This window comes from Bombina bombina, chromosome 9 (assembly GCF_027579735.1).
Source record: "Bombina bombina isolate aBomBom1 chromosome 9, aBomBom1.pri, whole genome shotgun sequence".
In the NCBI taxonomy this organism is placed as follows: domain Eukaryota; kingdom Metazoa; phylum Chordata; class Amphibia; order Anura; family Bombinatoridae; genus Bombina; species Bombina bombina.
The window spans coordinates 162,424,349-162,447,981 of NC_069507.1; the positions used below are offsets into that span (position 1 = coordinate 162,424,349).

The 23,633-nt window shown below is 40.2% G+C and overlaps 1 protein-coding gene across 1 annotated transcript in view; it reads right to left on the bottom strand.

Moving 5' to 3' along the window:
• MFSD13A (major facilitator superfamily domain containing 13A) overlaps positions 1 to 23,633 on the bottom strand; it is a 152,278-nt gene that overhangs the window by 13,902 nt on the left and 114,743 nt on the right. The window contains exon 7 of the mRNA XM_053692469.1: positions 7,838 to 8,009. Coding sequence (XP_053548444.1) covers positions 7,838 to 8,009 — 172 coding nt within the window. The remainder of the gene's footprint in view (positions 1 to 7,837; positions 8,010 to 23,633) is intronic.

Below are 23,633 nucleotides of genomic sequence, written 5' to 3' on the forward strand. Positions count from 1 at the left end.
CAACATAGGTGTGTCCGGTCCACGGCGTCATCCTTACTTGTGGGAACCAATACCAAAGCTTTAGGACACGGATGATGGGAGGGAACAAATCAGGTCGCCTAGATGGAAGGCACCACGGTTTGCAAAACCTTTCTCCCAAAAATAGCCTCAGAAGAAGCAAAAGTATCAAATTTGTAGAATTTGGCAAAAGTGTGCAGTGAAGACCAAGTCGCTGCCTTACATATCTGATCAACAGAAGCCTCGTTCTTGAAGGCCCAAGTGGAAGCCACAGCCCTAGTGGAGTGAGCTGTGATTCTTTCAGGAGGCTGCTGTCCGGCAGTCTCATAAGCCAATCGGATAATGCTTTTAAGCCAGAAAGAGAGAGAGGTAGAAGTTGCTTTTTGACCTCTCCTTTTACCAGAATAAACAACAAACAAAGAAGATGTTTGTCTGAAATCCTTAGTAGCTGCTAAGTAAAATTTGAGAGCACGAACTACATCTAAGTTGTGCAACAAACGTTCCTTCTTTGAAACTGGATTAGGACACAAAGAAGGCACGACTATATCCTGGTTAATATTTTTATTAGAAACAACTTTCGGAAGAAAACCAGGTTTAGTACGCAAAACCACCTTATCTGCATGGAACACCAGATATGGAGGAGAACACTGCAGAGCAGATAACTCTGAAACTCTTCTAGCAGAAGAGATTGCAACCAAAAACAAAACTTTCCAAGATAATAACTTTATATCAACGGAATGTAGGGGTTCAAACGGAATCCCCTGAAGAACTGAAATAACTAGATTGAGACTCCAGGGAGGAGTCAAAGGTTTGTAAACAGGCTTGATTCTAACCAGAGCCTGAACAAAAGCCTGAACGTCTGGTACAGCCGCCAGCTTTTTGTGAAGTAAAACAGATAAAGCAGAAATCTGTCCCTTCAAAGAACTCGCAGATAATCCTTTCTCCAAACCCTCTTGAAGAAAGGATAGAATCCTAGGAATTTTTATCTTGTTCCATGGGAATCCTTTAGATTCGCACCAACAGATATATTTTTTCCATATTTTATGGTAGATTTTTCTAGTTACAGGCTTTCTAGCCTGAACAAGAGTATCAATGACAGAATCTGAGAACCCTCGCTTTGATAAAATCAAGCGTTCAATCTCCAAGCAGTCAGTTGGAGTGAAACCAGATTCGGATGTTCGAACGGACCTTGAACAAGAAGGTCCTGTCTCAGAGGTAGCTTCCATGGTGGAGCTGATGACATATTCACCAGGTCTGCATACCAAGTCCTGCGTGGCCACGCAGGAGCTATCAAGATCACCGATACCCTCTCCTGTTTGATCCTGGCTACCAGCCTGGGAATGAGAGGAAACGGTGGGAACACATAAGCTAGGTTGAAGGTCCAAGGTGCTACTAGTGAATCCACTAGAGCCGCCTTGGGATCCCTGGATCTGGACCCGTAGCAAGGAACCTTGAAGTTCTGACGAGACGCCATCAGATCCATGTCTGGAATGCCCCACAATTGAATTATTTGGGCAAAAATTTCCGGATGGAGTTCCCACTCCCCCGGATGAAATGTCTGACGACTCAGAAAATCCGCTTCCCAATTTTCCACTCCTGGGATGTGGATTGCAGACAAGTGGCAGGAGTGATTCTCCGCCCATTGAATTATTTTGGTCACTTCTTCCATCGCCAGGGAACTCCTTGTTCCCCCCTGATGGTTGATATACGCAACAGTCGTCATGTTGTCTGATTGAAACCTTATGAATTTGGCCTTTGCAAGTTGAGGCCAAGCTCTGAGAGCATTGAATATCGCTCTCAGTTCCAGAATGTTTATCGGTAGAAGAGATTCTTCCCGAGACCAAAGCCCCTGAGCTTTCAGGGGTTCCCAGACCGCGCCCCAGCCCACCAGACTGGCGTCGGTCGTGACAATGACCCACTCCGGTCTGCGGAAGCTCATCCCTTGTGACAGGTTGTCCAGGGTCAGCCACCAACGGAGTGAGTCTCTGATCCTCTGATCTACTTGTATCGTTGGAGACAAGTCTGTATAATCCCCATTCCACTGTCTGAGCATGCACAGTTGTAATGGTCTTAGATGAATTCGCGCAAAAGGAACTATGTCCATTGCCGCCACCATCAAACCTATTACTTCCATGCACTGCGCTATGGAAGGAAGAAGAACAGAATGAAGTACTTGACAAGAGTTTAGAAGTTTTGATTTTCTGGCTTCTGTCAGAAAAATCTTCATTTCTAAAGAGTCTATTATCGTTCCCAAGAAGGGGACTCTTGTTGACGGAGATAGAGAACTTTTCTCTACGTTCACTTTCCACCCGTGACATCTGAGAAAGGCTAGGACAATGTCCGTATGAGCCTTTGCTTGTGGCAGGGACGACGCTTGAATTAGAATGTCGTCCAAGTAAGGTACTACTGCAATGCCCCTCGGTCTTAGCACCGCTAGAAGGGACCCTAGTACCTTTGTGAAAATTCTTGGGGCAGTGGCTAATCCGAATGGAAGTGCCACGAACTGGTAATGTTTGTCCAGAAATGCGAACCTTAGGAACTGATGATGTTCCTTGTGGATAGGAATATGTAGATACGCATCCTTTAAATCCACCGTGGTCATGAATTGACCTTCCTGGATGGTAGGAAGAATTGTTCGAATGGTTTCCATCTTGAACGATGGAACCCTGAGAAATGTGTTTAAGATCTTGAGATCCAAGATTGGTCTGAATGTTCCCTCTTTTTTGGGAACTATGAACAGATTTGAGTAGAATCCCATCCCTTGTTCCTTCAATGGAACAGGATGAATCACTCCCATTTCTAACAGGTCTTCTACACAATGTAAGAATGCCTGTTTTTTTATGTGGTCTGAAGACAATTGAGACCTGTGGAATCTTCCCCTTGGGGGTAGTTCCTTGAATTCCAGAAGATAACCTTGGGAGACTATTTCTAGAGCCCAAGGATCCAGAACATCTCTTGCCCATGCCTGAGCGAAGAGAGAAAGTCTGCCCCCCACCAGATCCGGTCCCGGATCGGGGGCCAACATCTCATGCTGTCTTGGTAGCAGTGGCAGGTTTCTTGGCCTGCTTACCTTTGTTCCAGCCTTGCATGGGCCTCCAGGCTGGCTTGGCTTGAGACGTATTACCCTCTTGCTTAGAGGGTGTAGAACTTGAGGCTGGTCCGTTTCTACGAAAAGGACGAAAATTAGGCTTATTTTTAGCCTTGAAAGACCTATCCTGAGGAAGGGCATGGCCCTTTCCCCCAGTGATATCTGAAATAATCTCTTTCAAGTCAGGGCCAAACAGCGTTTTCCCCTTGAAAGGAATATTAAGCAATTTGTTCTTGGATGACGCATCCGCTGACCAAGACTTTAGCCATAGCGCTCTGCGCGCCACAATAGCAAACCCTGAATTTTTCGCCGCTAATCTAGCTAATTGCAGGGTAGCGTCTAGAGTAAAAGAATTAGCCAATTTAAGAGCACGAATTCTGTCCATAATCTCCTCATAAGAGGTAACTTTATCTAGCGACTTTTCTAGTTCATCAAACCAGAAAGACGCTGCTGTAGTAACAGGAACAATGCATGAAATTGGCTGTAGAAGGTAACCTTGCTGAACAAACATCTTTTTAAGCAAACCTTCTAACTTTTTATCCATAGGATCTTTGAAAGCACAACTATCTTCTATAGGGATAGTGGTGCGTTTGTTTAAGGTAGAGACCGCCCCCTCAACCTTAGGGACTGTCTGCCATAAGTCCTTTCTAGGGTCGACTATAGGAAACAATTTCTTAAATATAGGGGGAGGGACAAAAGGTATGCCGGGCCTTTCCCACTCTTTGTTTACAATATCCACCACCCGCTTGGGTATAGGAAAAGCTTCGGGGGGCACCGGGACCTCTAGAAACTTGTCCATCTTACATAATTTCTCTGGAACGACCAAATTGTCACAATCATCCAGAGTAGAAAGCACCTCCTTAAGCAGAGCGCGGAGATGTTCCAATTTAAATTTGAATGTAATAACATCAGGTTCAGCTTGTTGAGAAATTTTTCCTGAATCTGAAATTTCTCCCTCAGACAAAACCTCCCTAGCCCCTTCAGACTGGTGTAAGGGCATGTCAGAACCATTATCATCTGCTCCCTCATGCTCTACAGTATCTAAAACAGAGCAGTCGCGCTTTCGCTGATAAGTGGGCATTTTGGCTAAAATGTTTTTAATAGAATTATCCATTACAGCCGTTAATTGTTGCATAGTAAGAATAACAGGCGCACTAGATGTACTAGGGGCCTCTTGTGTGGGCAAGACTGGTGTAGACACATAAGGGGATGATGCAGTACCATGCTTACTCCCCTCACTAGAGGAATCATCTTGGGCATCATTTTCACTATCACATGCATCACATATATTTAAATGAGAAGGAACTTTGGCTTCCTGACATACAGAACATAGTCTAACTGAAGGTACAGACATGATAAACAGGCATAAACTTGATAACAAAGTACAAAAAACGTTTTAAAATAAAACCGTTACTGTCACTTTAAATTTTAAACTGAACACACTTTATTACTGAATATGCGAAAAAGTATGAAGGAATTGTCCAAAATTCACCAAAATTTCACCACAGTGTCATATAGCCTTGAAAGTATTGCACACCAAATTTGAAAGATTTAACACTTAAAATAACGGAACCGGAGCCGTTTTTACATTTAACCCCTATACAGTCCCTGGTATCTGCTTTGCTGAGACCCAACCAAGCCCAGAGGGGAATACGATACCAAATGACGCCTTCAGGACGCTTTTTCAATGTATCTGAGCTCCTCACACATGCATCTGCATGCTCTGACTCCCAAAAACAACTGCGCATTAGTGGCGCGAAACTGAGGCTCTGCCTAAGACTAGAGAAGGCCCCCAGTGAAAAAGGTGTCCAAAACAGTGCCTGCCGTTTTAATTACCAACATATCCCAGATAAAAACAACTCCTCAGAGTAATAAACCATTAAACATGCTTATAAAACAAACGTTTTAGCCCAGAAAAATGTCTACCAGTCTTTAAAGCCCTTGTGAAGCCCTTTATAAATTGTTATTAAAATGGCTTACCGGATCCCATAGGGAAAATGACAGCTTCCAGCATTACCAAGTCTTGTTAGAAATGTGTCATACTTCAAGCAGTAAAAGTCTGCACACTGTTCCCCCAACTGAAGTTACTTCATCTCAACAGTCCTGCGTGGAACAGCCATCGATTTTAGTAACGGTTGCTAAAATCATCTTCCTCTTACAAACAGAAATCTTCATCTCTTTTCTGTTTCAGAGTAAATAGTACATACCAGCACTATTTTAAAATAACAAACTCTTGATTGAAGTAATAAAACTACATTTAAACACCAAAAAACTCTAAGCCATCTCCGTGGAGATGTTGCCTGTACAACGGCAAAGAGAATGACTGGGGAAGGCGGAGCCTAGGGGGGATCATGTGACCAGCTTTGCTGGGCTCTTTGCCATTTCCTGTTGGGGAAGAGAATATCCCACAAGTAAGGATGACGCCGTGGACCGGACACACCTATGTTGGAGAAATGGCATCACAAATGAAATTATTAGCATGTTGAATTAATTTAACAATGCTATAAACATTATGATCTGATACTTGTTGTGCTAAAGTTTCCAACCAAAAAGTTGAAGCAGCTGCAACATCCACCAAAGAAATAGCAGGCCTAAGAAGATGACCTGAACATAAATAAGCCTTCCTTAGATAAGATTCAAGCTTCCTATCTAAAGGATCTTTAAAAGAAAAACTATCTTCGGTAGGAATAGTAGTACGCTTAGCAAGAGTCGAGATGGCCCCATCAACCTTGGGGATTTTTTCCCAAAACTCCAATCTATCAGTTGGCAAAGGATACAATTTTTTAAACCGTGAAGAAGTAGAAAAAGAGGTACCCAATCTATTCCATTCCCTTGAAATCATACCTGAAATAGCATCAGGAACTGGAAAAACCTCTGGAATAACTACATGAGGCTTATAAACAGAATTTAAACGTTTACTAGTTTTAATATCAAGAGGACTAGTCTCCTCCATATCTAATGCAATCAACACTTCTTTTAATAAAGAACGAATATACTCCATTTTAAATAAATAAGAGGATTTGTCAGTGTCAATATCTGAGGCAGGATCTTCTGAATCAGACAGATCCTCATCAGAGATAGATAAATCAGTATGTTGTCGGTCATTTGAAATTTCATCAACTCTATGAGAAGTTTAAAAAGACCTTTTTACGTTTATTAGAAGGCGGAATGGCAGACAAAGCCTTCTGAATGGAATCAGAAACAAATTCTCTTAAATTTACAGGAATATCTTGAGCATTAGATGTTGATGGACCAGCCACAGGTAATGAACTACTACTGATGGAAACATTATCTGCATGTAAAAGTTTATCATGACAACTATTACAAACCACAGCTGGAGGTATAGTCTCCACAAGCTTACAACAAATGCACTTAGCTTTGGTAGAACCGATATCAGGCAGCAGGATTCCAACAGTAGATTCTGAGACAGGATCAGATTGAGACATCTTGCAGCATGTAAGAGAAAAAACAACATATAAAGCAAAATTATCAATTTCCTTATATGACAGTTTTCAGGAATGGGAAAAAATGCAAACAGCATAGGCCTCTGACATAGAAAAAAAGGCCAGAGGCAAAAAGGAATGGGGTCTGAAATAATGAAAATGTTTGGCGCCAAGTATGACGCACCCCAAACAGAAAAATATTTTTTGGCGTCAAAACCGTCCGGAACGAAACTCTAGCGTCATAGATGACGCAACCTTGTGAAAGACTCGGTGCCAACTAAGACACCGGAAATTACGAATTTGCGTCAACGATCGTAACTTTTGCGCCAAAAAAGTCTCGCGCCAAGAATGACGCAATAAATGTTAGCATTTTGCGCCCTCGTGAGCCTAATACAGGCCGCAATTTAGAAAAAGAGGAAAATTTGAAAAAGACTAAACCCCAGGTAAGATTTTTTTTTTTTTTTTATAAAATTCATTTCCCAGATATGAAACTGACAGTCTGCAAAAAGGAAATATACTGAAAACCTGAATCATGGCAAATATAAATACAAACATATATTTAGAACTTTATATATAAAGTGCCAAACCATAGCTAAGAGTGCCTTAAGTAAATGAAACATACTTACCAAAAGACACCTATCCACATATAGCAGATAGCCAAACCAGTATTGAAACGGTTATTAGTAGAGGTAATGGAATATGAGAGTATATCGTCGATCTGAAAAGGGAAGTAGGAGATGAATCTCTAAGACCGATAACAGAGAACCTATGAAATAGATCCCCAGTTAGGAAAACCATTGCATTCAATAGGTGATACTCCCTTCACATCCCGCTGACATTCACTGTACTCTGAGAGGAATCAGGCTTCAAAAGAGCTGAGAAGCGCATATCAACGTAGAAATCTAGCACAAAATTACTTCACCACCTCCATAGGAGGCAAAGTTTGTAAAACTGAATTGTGGGTGTGGTGAGGGGTGTATTTGTAGGCATTTTGAGGTTTGGGAAACTTTGCCCCTCCTGGTAGGATTGTATATCCCATACGTCACTAGCTCATGGACTCTTGCTAGATTACGACTGGAGTGCTAACAATTACATGCAAGCAATTAGGGATTTATTGCGACTGTTTGTGCTCATCAGTTTTTTTCGCTTGTATTACTCGTAAGAAAAACAACACACACTCTCTACATACACACAATAGGAGCTAAAAGCAAAAACTCTAAGGGTGGACACGTGCAAATTGTAAAGATTCAATTAATTTGATTTAATTTATCAGCACTGTGTAGTCGTTAGTTACTATGGAAATACTAACCTGGCTATAAATATACAAAGCAGATATATATGGTCCGGTCCCGCCAAAAGCATGATAACACTTAGGATCAGTTTAAGTATAAATAACCATCGCACAACGCTGTAAACACCATATTTCTGACACATGGACAGGAAGTACATGTTGTTTAGATGAGGAGCTATATAAGAAATACCTGGGAAGGAAAAGAAGGACCATTAAACAGTAATTTATACAAGCATATAAATGAGTAATGAGCCACACAAGTTTCAAATCTATTGCAAGCTCCCCTTTAAAATACCCACACCAAGTAAAGGACCAATCAACAAAATGCATGATAAAAAGACAATGCAATAGCACTTAGTCTGAACTTCAAATGAGTAGTAAATTTTTTTTTCTGACAAATTTCAAAGTTATGTCTATTTCTACTCCTCCTGTATCATGTGACAGCCATTAGCCAATAACAATGCAACTAACGATATTCTCCTAATCTATTAATCAGCCAATTATTTTTTCGATTTATCGGATAAAAACATCAATATTTTATTCCTGTATTTAAAATGAAATCCACATACTGAGTGTTACAAATATAAAACTTTAGACTAAAACTTTACATTGACGAAACGGTTTGTCCAATTTTTAAGCAACAGAACACAGTATTATAATTAAGCAAAACAGAACCACAAACTGTTTGAAAAGAGGTAGAACTAGAAAGAGGTAGCCAGAGGTTATAACTGTTTATAACATTCTGTTATTCATTCTTTTAGAAACTTTGCATTGGCATGCCAAAATGTCAGCATATTCACATGCACCTGGCTGAGGCTGGCTCTCTTTTTGTAAGCAATGTTGTCTGCAGCAGAGAGAAGGCGCTCAGATGATGTTGAGGTGCTTCAGAAGCACATACTAGGGTTTTGCCAAGGTGGAATATTTAGCTCCACCAATGCAAAGTGATTTCTTCCTTGGCATGGGGCGTCTCAATAAAGTAAACCTGAACTTCATTCTAACATAAAAATATCTTAAACTTCAATATGCAATGGTAAATAACCAGCTATAATGTTAGGGAAAAATATCTAGCCTGCTCTTAAAATAACAAATATATACTTATAAAGGTTGAATCTGGTACAAACCACAATTTTGTAACATGCACGGCACTATATCATACCAAGCATAGTCCTAAATCACCTGATTTAATGTAAACAATCCAAATGATGACTGCTATTATTTCTGGGTTGCACATAAGCCAGGAGTAGTTGTAAATTTAAAAAGAAACTTATACTGTCCTGAAAAAGTGAAAAGTAAACGTCTGTAGACGTCCTTTAAACTAAGGACATAACCATAAAACACAATACCATGTGCAGGAGTTCATCGGCGTGAATCAGCTGGTGCAGTGTGCAAACCAACTAATCGTAGACCAACTAATCGATTTTGAGATTAGTTGCCAACTATTTTCATAATCCATTATTATCGATTAGTAGTTGCAGCTCTATATATATGTATATAGACTGTAAACATTTTGTTAAATGGAAGTAATTTTGACTTGAATGTCCCTTTAAATATGCAAGCAATATATATATATATATATATATATATATATATATACACACATACATATATACACACACACACACATATATATACACACACAGTATATACATATACACATATATATATATATATATATATATATATATACACATATACATACATACATACATACCTACACACATACACACAGTATATACATATACACATACATACATACACACACACACACAGTTGTGCTCATAAGTTTACATACCCTGGCAGAATTTATTTCTTGGCCATTTTTCAGAGAATATGAATGATAACACAAAAACTTTTCTTTCACTCGTGGTTAGTATTTGGCTGAAGCCAATCGACTGCGTTTACTCTTTTTAAATCATGATGACAGCAGAAACTACCCAAATGACCCTGATCAAAAGTTTACATACCCTGGTGATTTGGGCCTGATAACATGCACACAAGTTGACACAAAGGGGTTTGAATGGCTATTAAAGGTAAACACCCTCACCTGTGATCTGTTTGCTTGTAATTAGTGTGTGTGTATAAAAGGTCAATGAGTTTCTGGACTCCTGACAGACCCTTGCATCTTTCATCCAGTGCTGCACTGACGTTTCTGGATTCTGAGTCATGGGGAAAGCAAAAGAATTTTCAAAGGATCTGCGGGAAAAGGTAGTTGAACTGTATAAAACAGGAAAGGGATATAAAAAGATATCCAATGAATTGAGAATGCAAATCAGCAGTGTTCAAACTCTAATCAAGAAGTGGAAAATGAGGGGTTCTGTTGAAACCAAAGCCACAACTGCCAGGAACATTGTTCGGGATGTAAAGACAAACTCACAAATCACTTCAGGTGAAATACAGGACATGTGGTGTGGCTGTTTCAAGATGCACAATAAGGAGGCATTTGAAGAAAGATGGGCTGCATGGTTGAGTCGCCAGAAGAAAGCCATTACTACGCAAATGCCACAAAGTAACCCGCTTACAATACGCCAAACAGCACAGAGACAAGCCTCAAACCTTCTGGCACAAAGTCATTTGGAGTGATGAGACCAAAATTGAGCTTTTTGGCCACAACCATAAACGCTACATTTGGAGAAGACTCAACAAGGCCTATGATGATAGGTACACCATTCCTAATGTGAAACACGGAGGTGGATCGCTGATGTTTTGGGGATGTGTGAGCTGCAAAGGCACAGGAAATTTGGTCAGAATTGATGGCAAGATGAATGCAGTATGTTATCAAACAGAACGCTTCATTTTCCACTTCTTGATTAGAGTTTGAACACTGCTGATTTGCATTCTCAATTCCTTGGATATCTTTTTATATCCCTTTCCTGTTTTATACAGTTCAACTACCTTTTTCCCCACAGATCCTTTGACAATTCTTTTTCTTTCCCCATGACTCAGAATCCAGAAACGTCAGTGCAGCACTGGATGAAAGATGCAAGGGTCTGTCAGGAGTCCAGAAACTCATTGACCTTTTATACACACACACACACACAAATTACAAGCAAACAGATCACAGGTGAGGATGGTTACCTTTAATAGCCATCCAAATCCCTTTGTGTCAACTTGTGTGCATGTTATCAGGCCAAAATCACCAGGGTATGTAAGCTTTTGATCAGGGTCATTTGGGTAGTTTCTGTTGTCATTATGATTTAAAAAGAGTAAACAGAGTTGATTGATAATAAATGGCTTCAGCCAAACACTAACCATGAGTGAAAGAAAAGTTTTTGTGTTATCATTCATATTCTCTGAAAAGTGGCCAAGAAATCATACCGTAAATTCTGCCAGGGTATGTAAACTTATGAGCACAACTGTATGTATATATATATATATATATATATATATATACACACACACACACATATATACATATAGAAACAAAGGGGGACACTGTCGTGACCCCACAACAGCCAGGGATTTCAGTACTCAAAATTCTTATATGAAATAACTTGGTCAATCACACACATTATTTAATTAATCAAAAAGTGAAGTTTATTTTTGGTCATTTTCACTCCGGTGCAAATTACACAACAGCTGGGTCCCCTAAACGAAACATACATATTAATTGCAAAATTATTTATTATATGCAAATAATCTCATACCTCTTACATACAATATGTATAGTAAGTATAAGAAAGCTGGCCAGCTCACATATGGTTAACTCAATACAAAGAACTTCAAATGTAACGCTAAATTGCAACACCCCTGCCAGAGGGTAGCCCTGTACTCCCACAGGAATCTGCTACCATGGGTTACAAATGGGGATCCATGCAAAAAGCATTTCACAGTTAAATGGCAACACCTCTCTCAGAGGATAACCCAATGAATATTGGAAATCTGTTATCATGAGACAAACCGCCTGAGGATCTATGCCAAAGAAATTTTTAACACTGTATCAATGAAGCAATGTTATATAGATTGTATATACTTCACACAATTTACGCACTATATAAGATGAACAACTCCCCAACCAGAGGGTAGCACCATTCACATAAAGAGGTATAAGCTACCATGGAGACTTTCCAGGATCTATGTTCAAATTATAATAAATGCGTAGTTACAGCCACATATATGGACACACATTAGCATAGCAAAGTAACAAAGTAAACCGTTCTGGTAAGAACCATTACAAATATGGTGCTTATGCAACGTTTTATAAGCATGTCAGTTCCAATCCAGCACTGCTTAAGCTGTAGTGCATAGTGTTGTTAACAACTTATTTCCACAGAAAATGCCTTGCATTGTAAAGATACGAACACGTAAGTCCGTTAATACATTACTGTAACTTGTTATCGTTAAGGAGTCCTCCACTTCCAAGGTCTTTAACGTTGCTTTATCCAGAAACAAGACATGTTATTCATCCGTGGCTGTAGATGACTGTATTAAGCGTACATCGAGTAAACCAGGGAGTCGGTTCTCAGCTTGAGAAAATGACGTCACACGCCAACGTCCGTTTCACCCCCCACGTGACCAAACGTCATAGGGGCTTCCTCAGGGCATATACCTTAGGTCTCCATGTGTGGTCCTTATAAACACAGCCCATATTTCGGATTGGTGAAATACTATTAGTGTGATTAGAGCGACAATATCAAAAAGAGGCTTACTAAGTAAAAATATATTGCATATATCTATCTTTACTTATCAAAAATAAAGCAAACTTTATTTGTTAGCACAAAATCGCTATTTTAGGTGCATCGATCAATGCCCAGTGGAAGCTGAACAAACAGTGGGAATAAAATGTATCAGGCACAATTAGTATCTAAGAAATTATGGGTATAGGTTAACCTAATAATTGTTAACAAATTAATATATACAGCAACGTCATTACAAAAAAGGGGCAAAATCTAATTTTTCATTAAGCCCTTTAGATGGCATAGAGGTAGAAGAAGAAACTATCCTAGTGTCACTGGATGTTGAGGCACTTTATTCCTCTATCCCGCATAAATTAGGAATTCTAGCTGCACAACATTTCCTTAAATCACGGGGTAAGCAATTTGACAAGCATACTGAGTTCTTGGTGGAATTATTAAAGTTCATTTTAGAGAACAACGTGTTTAAATTTGATAATAAATTTTACAAACAAATAAGAGGCACGGCGATGGGGGCTACTTGTGCCCCTTCCTATGCCTGTCTACATCTAGGCCTATGGGAGCTCCTTACTGTCTTTGAAGAATTTAACCAATGGATAGTCTCCTCAGTATTAATATGGCGCCGATATGTGGACGACATATTTATTCTCTGGAAAGGATCGTTGGACCTTTTAAAAGAATTTGTGGCCAATCTAAATAAGAATAATCTAAATATTTTTCTTACATATGACTATAGCACTACTGTATTGTCATTCTTGTATATAAAAATTAAAAAAAGAGGGTAAAAGACTTACCACTGAGATTTACAAAAAAAGTACAGCCACTAACACGCTACTACTTGCTTCAAGTCATCACCCACCGTTCCTTATTAAAGGGATCCCTATTGGACAATTACTTAGGTTACGAAGAAACTGTTCCAGTAAAACTACATTTAATATACATGCTGAAAAGATGTCTAATAGATTTAAAGTATGAGGCTATTCAAAACAAAATGTAAAATATGCTATGAATTGTGCGCTTAAGACTAATAGGGACTCTCTATTGTTTGACAAAAAAGAGAAAAAAACAGATAACAGGGTAAGATTTGTTACTGAATATAATGGACATTGGAACCAAGTTCGAAATATACTAAAAAACAAATGGCAATTTCTGCTTTCAGATGATAATGTAAAAAGTGTGGTGGGTGATTTTCCATCACGAGTTGCACGTAGGGGTCCCAATTTAAAAGATAAATTGGTTAAGAGCGATTTTACACGCAACCCCAAGGCACAAAATTGGCTAGAAAAACGCCAAAAGCTACAAGGTTGTTTTCAATGTGGCAATTGCGTCTTTTGTAAATTTGTTGTAAAAACTAAGCAGTTTAGTACAGGTTATAAAACATATGAAATCAGACAATTTATTAATTGTAAATCTGATGTTATATACCTCTTGTACTGTCCATGTCCACTTTTTTACACAGGAAAAACAAAGAGAATTCTTAAGGACAGAATAACAGAACACCGCAATGATATTGCTAATGCAAAAGAGGGAACTATAAATAGCAATATAGCTCTACATTTCAAAACGTGCCACAATTGTTCAACTGAGAGTCTCAAAGTAATAGGGATTGAGAAATGCTCCCTGTATGGCAGAGGTGGCGACATTGATAACTTACTACTTAGAAAGGAGGTATTTACAGGTTGAAAACCTTGTCCCCAAAAGGGCTTAATGAAAAATTAGATTTCGCCCCTTTTTTTGTAATGATGTTGCTGTATATATTAATTAATTTGTTAACAATTATTAGGTTAACCTATACCCATAATTTCTTAGATACTAATTGTGTCTGATACATTTTATTCCCACTGTTTGTTCAGCTTCCACTGGGCATTGATCAATGCACCTAAAAACACAATTTATGCTTACCTGATAAATGTATTTCTCTTGTGGTGTATCCAGTCCACGGATCATCCATTACTTGTGGGATACCAATACCAAAGCTAAAGTACACGGATGAAGGGAGGGACAAGGCAGGTACTTTAAACGGAAGGTACCACTGCCTGTAAAACCTTTCTCCCAAAAATAGCCTCCGAAGAAGCAAAAGTATCAAATTTGTAGAATTTTGAAAAAGTATGAAGCGAAGACCAAGTCGCCGCCTTGCAAATCTGTTCAACAGAAGCCTCATTTTTAAAGGCCCAAGTGGAAGCCACAGCTCTAGTAGAATGAGCTGTAATCCTTTCAGGAGGCTGCTGGCCAGCAGTCTCATAGGCTAAGCGGATTATGCTTCTTAGCCAAAAAGAAAGAGAGGTTGCCGAAGCCTTTTGACCTCTCCTCTGTCCAGAGTAGACAACAAACAAAGCAGATGTTTGACAAAAATCTTTAGTAGCTTGTAAGTAAAACTTTAAAGCATGAACCACGTCCAGATTGTGTAATAGACGTTCCTTCTTTGAAGAAGGATTAGGACACAAGGATGGAACAACAATCTCTTGATTGATATTCTTGTTAGATACCACCTTAGGTAAAAACCCAGGTTTGGTACGCAGGACTACCTTATCCGTATGGAAGATCAGATAAGGAGAATCACATTGTAAAGCAGATAACTTGGAGACTCTACGAGCCGAGGAAATAGCTACCAAAAACAGAACTTTCCAAGATAAAAGTTTGATATCTATGGAATGAAGAGGTTCAAACGGAACTCCTTGAAGAACCCTAAGAACCAAATTTAAGCTCCATGGGGGAGCAACAGGTTTAAACACAGGCTTGATTCTAACCAAAGCCTGACAAAATGCCTGAACGTCTGGAACATCTGCCAGACGCTTGTGCAAAAGAATAGACAGAGCAGAAATCTGTCCTTTTAAGGAACTAGCTGACAATCCTTTTTCCAAACCATCTTGGAGAAAAGATAATATCCTGGGAATCCTAACCCTTGGATTCACACCAATAAAGATATGTACGCCATATTTTATGGTAAATTTTCCTGGTGACAGGCTTTCGTGCCTGTATTAAGGTATCAATGACTGACTCTGAGAAGCCACGCTTTGATAAAATCAAGCGTTCAATCTCCAGGCAGTCAGTCTCAGAGAAATTAGATTTGGATGGTTGAAAGGACCCTAAAGTAGAAGGTCCTGTCTCAGAGGCAGAGTCCATGGTGGAAAGGATGACATGTCCACCAGATCTGCATACCAGGTCCTGCGTGGCCACGCAGGCGCTATCAAAATCACCGATGCTCTCTCCTGCTTGACCTTGGCAATCAGTCGAGGGAGCAGAGGAAACGGTGGAAACACATACGCCAGGTTGAAAGACCAGGGCGCTGCTAGAGCATCTATTAGCGTCGCCTTAGGATCCCTGGACCTGGATCCGTAACAAGGAAGTTTGGCGTTCTATCGAGACGTCATGAGATCCAGTTCTGGTTTGCCCCAACGATGAATCAATTGTGCAAACACCTCCGGATGGAGTTCCCACTCTCCTGGATGAAAAGTCTGATGACTTAAAAAATCCGCCTCCCAGTTCTCTACACCTGGGATATGGATAGCTGATAGGTGGCAAGAGTGAGTCTCTGCCCAGCGAATTATCTTTGAGACTTCTAACATCGCTAGGGAACTTCTTGTTCCCCCTTGATGGTTGATGTAAGCCACAGTCGTGATGTTGTCCGACTGAAATCTGATGTACCTCAGAGTTGCTAACTGAGTCCAAGCCTGAAAAGCATTGAATATCGCTCTTCCAGAATATTTATTGGAAGGAGTGTCTCCTCCTGAGTCCACGATCCCTGAGCCTTCAGGGAGTTCCAGACTGCACTCCAACCTAGAAGGCTGGCATCTGTTGTTACAATTGTCCAATCTGGCCTGCGAAAGGTCATACCTTTGGACAGATGGACCCGAGATAGCCACCAGAGAAGAGAATCCCTGGTCCCTTGATCCAGATTTAGTAGAGGGGACAAATCTGTGTAATCCCCGTTCCACTGACTGAGCATGCATAGTTGCAGTGGTCTGAGATGTAGGCATGCAAACGGCACTATGTCCATTGCCGCTACCATTAAGCCGATTACTTCCATGCACTGAGCCACCGAAGGGCGCGGAATGGAATGAAGAACACGGCAGGAATTTAGAAGCTTTGATAACCTGGACTCCGTCGGGTAAATTTTCATTTCTACAGAATCTATCAGAGTCCCTAGGAAGGAAACTCTTGTGAGTGGGGATAGAGAACTCTTTTCCTCGTTCACTTTCCACCCATACGATCTCAGAAATGCCAGTACTATGTCCGTATGAGACTTGGCAATTTGGAAGTTTGACGTCTGTATCAGGATGTCGTCTAAATAAGGGGCCACTGCTATGCCCCACGGCCTTAGGACTGCCAGAAGCGACCCTAGAACCTTCGTAAAGATTCTTGGGGCTGTAGCTAATCCAAAGGGAAGAGCTACAAACTGGTAATGCCTGTCTAGAAAGGCAAACCTGAGAAACCGATGATGATCTTTGTTATCGGAATGTGAAGATAAGCATCCTTTAAATCCACTGTAGTCATATATTGACCCTCCTGGATCATAGATAGGATGGTACGAATAGTTTCCATCTTGAATGATGGAACTCTGAGGAATTTGTTTAAGATCTTTAGATCCAAAATTGGTCTGAAGGTTCCCTCTTTTTTGGGAACCACAAACAGATTTGAGTAAAAACCCTGTCCCTGTTACTCCTTTGGAACTGGATGGATCACTCCCATAACTAGGAGGTCTCGTACACAGTGTAAGAATGCCTCTCTCTTTATCTGGTTTGCAGATAATTGTGAAAGGTGAAATCTCCCTTTTGGGGGGGAAGCTTTGAAGTCTAGAAGATATCCCTGGGATATAATTTCCAACACCCAGGGATCCTGGACATTTCTTGCCCACACCTGGGCGAAGAGCGAAAGTCTGCCCCCTACTAGATCCGTTACCGGATAGGGGGCAGTTCCTTCATGCTGTCTTAGAGGCAGCAGCAGGCTTTTTGGCCTGCTTACCTTTGTCCCAGGTCTGGTTTGGTCTCCAGACCGTCTTGGACTGAGTAAAAGTTCCCTCTTGTTTGCATTAGAGGAAGTTGATGCCGCACTTGCCTTGAAGTTTCAAAAGGCACGAAAATTAGACTGTTTGGCCCTTGATTTGGACCTGTCCTGAGGAAGGGCATGACCTTTTCCTCCAGTGATATCAGCAATAATCTCCTTCAAACCAGGCCCGAATAGGGTCTGCCCCTTGAAGGGAATGTTAAGCAGCTTAGATTTTGAAGTCACGTCAGCTGACCATGATTTAAGCCATAGCGCCCTGCGCGCCTGTATAGCAAAACCAGAATTCTTAGCCGTTAGTTTAGTCAAATGAACAATGGCATCAGAAAACAAAGGAATTGGCTAGCTTAAGTGCTCTAAGCTTGCCAAGTATGTCATCCAATGGAGTCGCTACCTGTAAAGCCTCTTCCAGAGACTCAAACCAGAACGCCGCAGCAGCAGTGACAGGAGCAATGCATGCAAGGGGCTGTAGGATAAAACCTTATTGAATAAACATTTTCTTAAGGTAACCGTCTAATTTTTTATCCATTGGATCTAAAAAAGCACAACTGTCCTCGACAGGGATAGTAGTAAGCCTTGCTAAAGTAGAAACTGCTCCCTCCACCTTAGGAACTGTCTGTCATAAGTCCCGTGTGGTGGCGTCTATTGGAAACACCTGGTCTATCCCACCTGGTCTATCCCATTCCTTATTAATAATTTCTGTAAACCTTTTAGGTATTGGAAAAACATCAGTACACACCGGCACTGCATAGTATTTATCCAGTCTACACAATTTCTCTGGCACTACAATTGTATCACAGTCATTCAGAGCAGCTAAAACCTCCCTGAGAAACACGCGGAGGTGTTCAAGCTTAAATTTAAATGTAGAAATATCAGAATCAGGTTGCATCATCTTTCCTGAGTCAGAAACATCACCCACAGACTGAAGCTCTCCTTCCTCAGCTTCTGCATAATGTGAGGCAGTATCAGACATGGTTCTTAAAGCGTCAGTATGCTCTGCATTTCGTCTAACCCCAGAGCTATCTCGCTTACCTCTAAATTCAGGTAGTCTGGCTAATACCGCTGACAGTGTATTATCCATGACTGCCGCCATGTCTTGTAAAGTAATCGCTATGGGCGCCCTAGATGTACTTGGCGCCATTTGAGCGTGAGTCCCTTGAGCGGGAGTCAAAGGATCTGACACGTGGGGAGAGTTAGTCGGCATAACTTCCCCCTCGTCAGATTCCTCTGGTGATAAATTTTTTTAAAGACAGAATATGATCTTTATTGATTAAAGTGAAATCAGTACATTTGGTACACATTCTAAGAGGGGGTTCCATCATGGCTTTTAAACATAATGAACAAGGAGTTTCCTCTATGTCAGACATGTTTTTACAGACTAGCAATGAGACTAGCAAGCTTGGAAAACACTTTAAATCAAGTTAACAAGCAAATATAAAAAACGGTACTGTGCCTTTAAGAGAAACAAATTTTGTCAAAATTTGAAAAACAGTGAAAAAAGGCAGTAAATAAAACAAAATTTTTACAGTTTATGTAATAAGTTAACAGAGCATTGCACCCACTTGCAAATGGATGATTAACCCCTTAATTCAAAAAACGGATCAAAAAAACGATATAGACTTTTTTAACAGACACCACAAACTGCCACAGCCTGCTGTGGCCCTACCAACCCCAATAAACGACTTTGGAAAGCCTTTGAGCCCTTTAGAGATGTCCTATAGCATATAGGGGGACTCCTGAGGGAAGCTGGATATCACAGTTTGTAATTTTAACTGCAACAACTGTAACTTTTATACTACAACAGTGGAAAGCCTCAGGAAACTGTTTCTAGGCAAAATTTAAGCCAGCCATGTGGAAAAAAACTAGGCCCCAATAAAGTTTTATCACCAAAGCATATATAAAAACGATTAAACATGCCAGCAAACGTTTTATATTGCAATTTTATAAGGGTATTACCCCTGAGAGTAAGCATGATACCAGTTGCTATTAAATCACTGTATTCAGGCTTAACTTACATTAATCCGGTATCAGCAGCATTTTCTAGCATTTTCCATTTCTAGAAAAAATTGTAACTGCACATACCTCATAGTAGAGTAACCTGCACGCCATTCTCCCGCTGAAGTTACCTCACTCCTCAGACATATGTGAGAACAGCAATGGATCTTAGTTACAACCCGCTAAGATCATAGAACACTCAGGCAGATTCTTCTTCTATTTACGGCCTGGGATAAAATAGTACAACTCCGGTACCATTTAAAATAACAAACTTTTGATTGAAGATAAAAAAACTAACTATATTTCACCACTCTCTCTTACTACCTCCATGCGTGTTGAGAGTTGCAAGAGAATGACTGGATATGGCAGTTAGGGGAGGAGCTATATAACAGCTCTGCTGTGGGTGTCCTCTTGCAACTTCCTGTTGGGAATGAGAATATCCCACAAGTAATGGATGATCCGTGGACTGGATACACCTTACAAGAGAAATAGCGATTTTGTGCTAACAAAATAAGTAAAGATAGATATATGCAATATATTTTTACTTAGTAAGCCTCTTTTTGATATTGTCGCTCTAATCACACTAATAGTATTTCACCAATCCGAAATATGGGCTGTGTTTATAAGGACCACACATGGAGATCTAAGGTATATGCCCTGAGGAAGCCCCTATGACGTTTGGTCACGTGGGGGGTGAAACGGCCGTTGGCGTGTGACGTCATTTTCTCAAGCTGAGAACCGGCTCCCTGGTTTACTCGATGTATGCTTAATACAGTCATCTACAGCCACGGATGAATAACATGTCTTGTTTCTGGATAAAGCAACATTAAAGACCTTGGAAGTGGAGGACTCCTTAACGAAAACAAGTTACAGTAACGTATTAACGGACTTACGTGTTCGTATCTTTACAATGCAAGGCATTTTCTGTGGAAATAAGTGGTTAACAACACTATGCACTACAGCTTAAGCAGTGTTGGATTGGAACTGACATGCTTATAAAACGCTGCATAAGCACCATATTTGTAATGGTTCTTACCAGAACGGTTTACTTTGTTACTTTGCTATGCTAATGTGTGTCCATATATGTGGCTGTAACTACGCATTTATTATAATTTGAACATAGATCCTGGAAAGTCTCCATGGTAGCTTATACCTCTTTATGTGAATGGTGCTACCCTCTGGTTGGGGAGTTGTTCATCTTATATAGTGCGTAAATTGTGTGAAGTATATACAATCTATATAACATTGCTTCATTGATACAGTGTTAAAAATGTATTTGGCATAGATCCTCAGGCGGTTTGTCTCATGATAACAGATTTCCAAAATTCATTGGGTTATCCTCTGAGAGAGGTGTTGCCATTTAACTGTGAAATGCTTTTTGCATGGATCCCCATTTGTAACCCATGGTAGCAGATTCCTGTGGGAGTACAGGGCTACCCTCTGGCAGGGGTGTTGCAATTTAGTGCTATATTTGAAGTTCTTTGTATTGAGTTAACCATATGTGAGCTGGCCAGCTTTCATATACTTACTATACATATTGTATGTAAGATGTATGAGATTATTTGCATATAATAAATAATTTTGCGATTAATATGTATGTGGTTTCGTTTAGGGGTTGTGTAATTTGCACCGGAGTGAAAATGACCAAAATAAACTTCACTTTTTGATTAATTAAATAATGTGTGTGATTGACCTAGTTATTTCATATAAGAATTTTGAGTGCTGAAATCCCTGGCTATTGTGGGGTCACGACAGTCTCCCCCTTTGTTTCTTTCTGCTTTTTTAAGTCTATATACGTGTTTTACAGGGTCTGCACCAAATTAAATATAACTAAATTAAGATAATGTTGGTTCCTCTCCCCATATAAATGTGTGTTTATATATATATATATATATATATATATATATATATATATATATATATATATATATATATATACCCCTGTTAAAATGTCAGGTTTCTGTGATGTAAAAAAATGAGACAGATAAATCATTTCAGAACTTTTTCCACCTTTAATGTGACCTATAAACTGTACAACTCAATTGAAAAACAAACTGAAATCTTTTAGGTGGAGGGAAGAAAAAAAAAAAAACTAAAATAATGTGGTTGCATAAGTGTGCACACCCTCTTATAACTGGGGATGTAGCTGTGTTCAGAAATAAGCAATCACATTCAAAATCATGTTAAATAGGAGTCAGCATACACCTGCCATCATTTAAAGTGCCTCTGATTAACCCCAAATAAAGTTCAGCTGTTCTAGTAGGTCTTTCCTGACATTTTGTTAGTCGCATCCCACAGCAAAAGCCATGGTCCACAGAGCGCTTCCAAAGCATCAGAGGGATCTCATTGTTAAAAGGTATCAGTCAGGAGAAGGGTACAAAAGAATTTCTAAGGCATTAGATATACCATGGAACACAGTGAAGACAGTCATCATCAAGTGGAGAAAATATGGCACAACAGTGACATTACCAAGAACTGGATGTCCCTCCAAAATTGATGAAAAGACGAGAAGAAAACTGGTCTGGGAGGCTACCAAGAGACCTACAGCAACATTAAAGGAGCTGCAGGAATATCTGGCAAGTACTGGCTGTGTGGTACATGTGACAACAATCTCACTTCTTCATATGTGTGGGCTATGGGGTAGAGTGTCAAGATGAAAAAACAGAATTTATGCTTACCTGATAAATTACTTTCTCCAACGGTGTGTCCGGTCCACGGCGTCATCCATAACTTGTGGGAATATTCTCTTCCCCAACAGGAAATGGCAAAGAGCACAGCAAAAGCTGTCCATATAGTCCCTCCTAGGCTCCGCCCACCCCAGTCATTCGACCGACGGACAGGAGAAAAAAACAGGAGAAACCATAAGGTGCCGTGGTGACTGTAGTTAAAGAAAGAAATTCATCAAACCTGATTAAAAAACCAGGGCGGGCCGTGGACCGGACACACCGTTGGAGAAAGTAATTTATCAGGTAAGCATAAATTCTGTTTTCTCCAACATTGGTGTGTCCGGTCCACGGCGTCATCCATAACTTGTGGGAACCAATACCAAAGCTTTAGGACACGGATGAAGGGAGGGAGCCAATCAGGTTACCTAAACAGAAGGCACCACGGCTTGCAAAACCTTTCTCCCAAAAATAGCCTCTGAAGAAGCAAAAGTATCAAATTTGTAGAATTTGGCAAAAGTGTGCAGGGAAGACCAAGTCGCTGCCTTACATATCTGATCAACAGAAGCCTCGTTCTTGAAGGCCCATGTGGAAGCCACAGCCCTAGTAGAGTGAGCTGTGATGCGTTCAGGAGGCTGCCGTCCGGCAGTCTCGTAAGCCAATCGGATGATGCTTTTCAGCCCAAAGGAAAGAGAGGTAGCAGTAGCTTTTTGACCTCTCCTCTTGCCAGAATAAACGACAAACAGAGAAGACGTTTGTCTGAAATCCTTTGTTGCTTCTAAATAGAACTTTAAAGCACGAACTACATCTAAATTGTGTAACAAACGTTCCTTCTTTGAAACTGGATTCGGACACAAAGAAGGCACAACTATTTCCTGGTTAATATTCTTGTTGGAAACAACCTTTGGAAGGAAACCAGGTTTAGTACGCAAAACAACCTTATCTGAATGGAACACCAGATAGGGCGGATTACACTGCAAAGCAGATAACTCAGAAACTCTTCTAGCAGAAGAAATAGCAACCAAAAACAGAACTTTCCAAGATAACATCTTGATATCTATGGAATGTAGAGGTTCAAACGGAACCCCTTGAAGAACTGAAAGAACTAAATTCAGACTCCAGGGAGGAGTCAAAGGTCTGTAAACAGGCTTGATCCTGACCAAAGCCTGAACAAAAGCTTGAACATCAGGCACAGCTGACAGTCGTTTGTGTAACAAGACAGATAAAGCAGAAATCTGTCCCTTTAGAGAACTCGCTGATAATCCCTTATCCAAACCTTCTTGGAGAAAGGAAAGGATCCTAGGAATTTTGATCTTACTCCATGAGAATCCCTTGGATTCACACCAACAGATATATCTTTTCCATATTTTATGGTAAATTTTTGTAGTTACAGGTTTTCTGGCTTGTACCAGAGTATCTATTACAGAATCAGAAAACCCATGCTTAGATAAAATCAAGCGTTCAATTTCCAAGCCGTCAGCTGGAGGGAAACTAGATTTGGATGTTCGAATGGACCTTGTACTA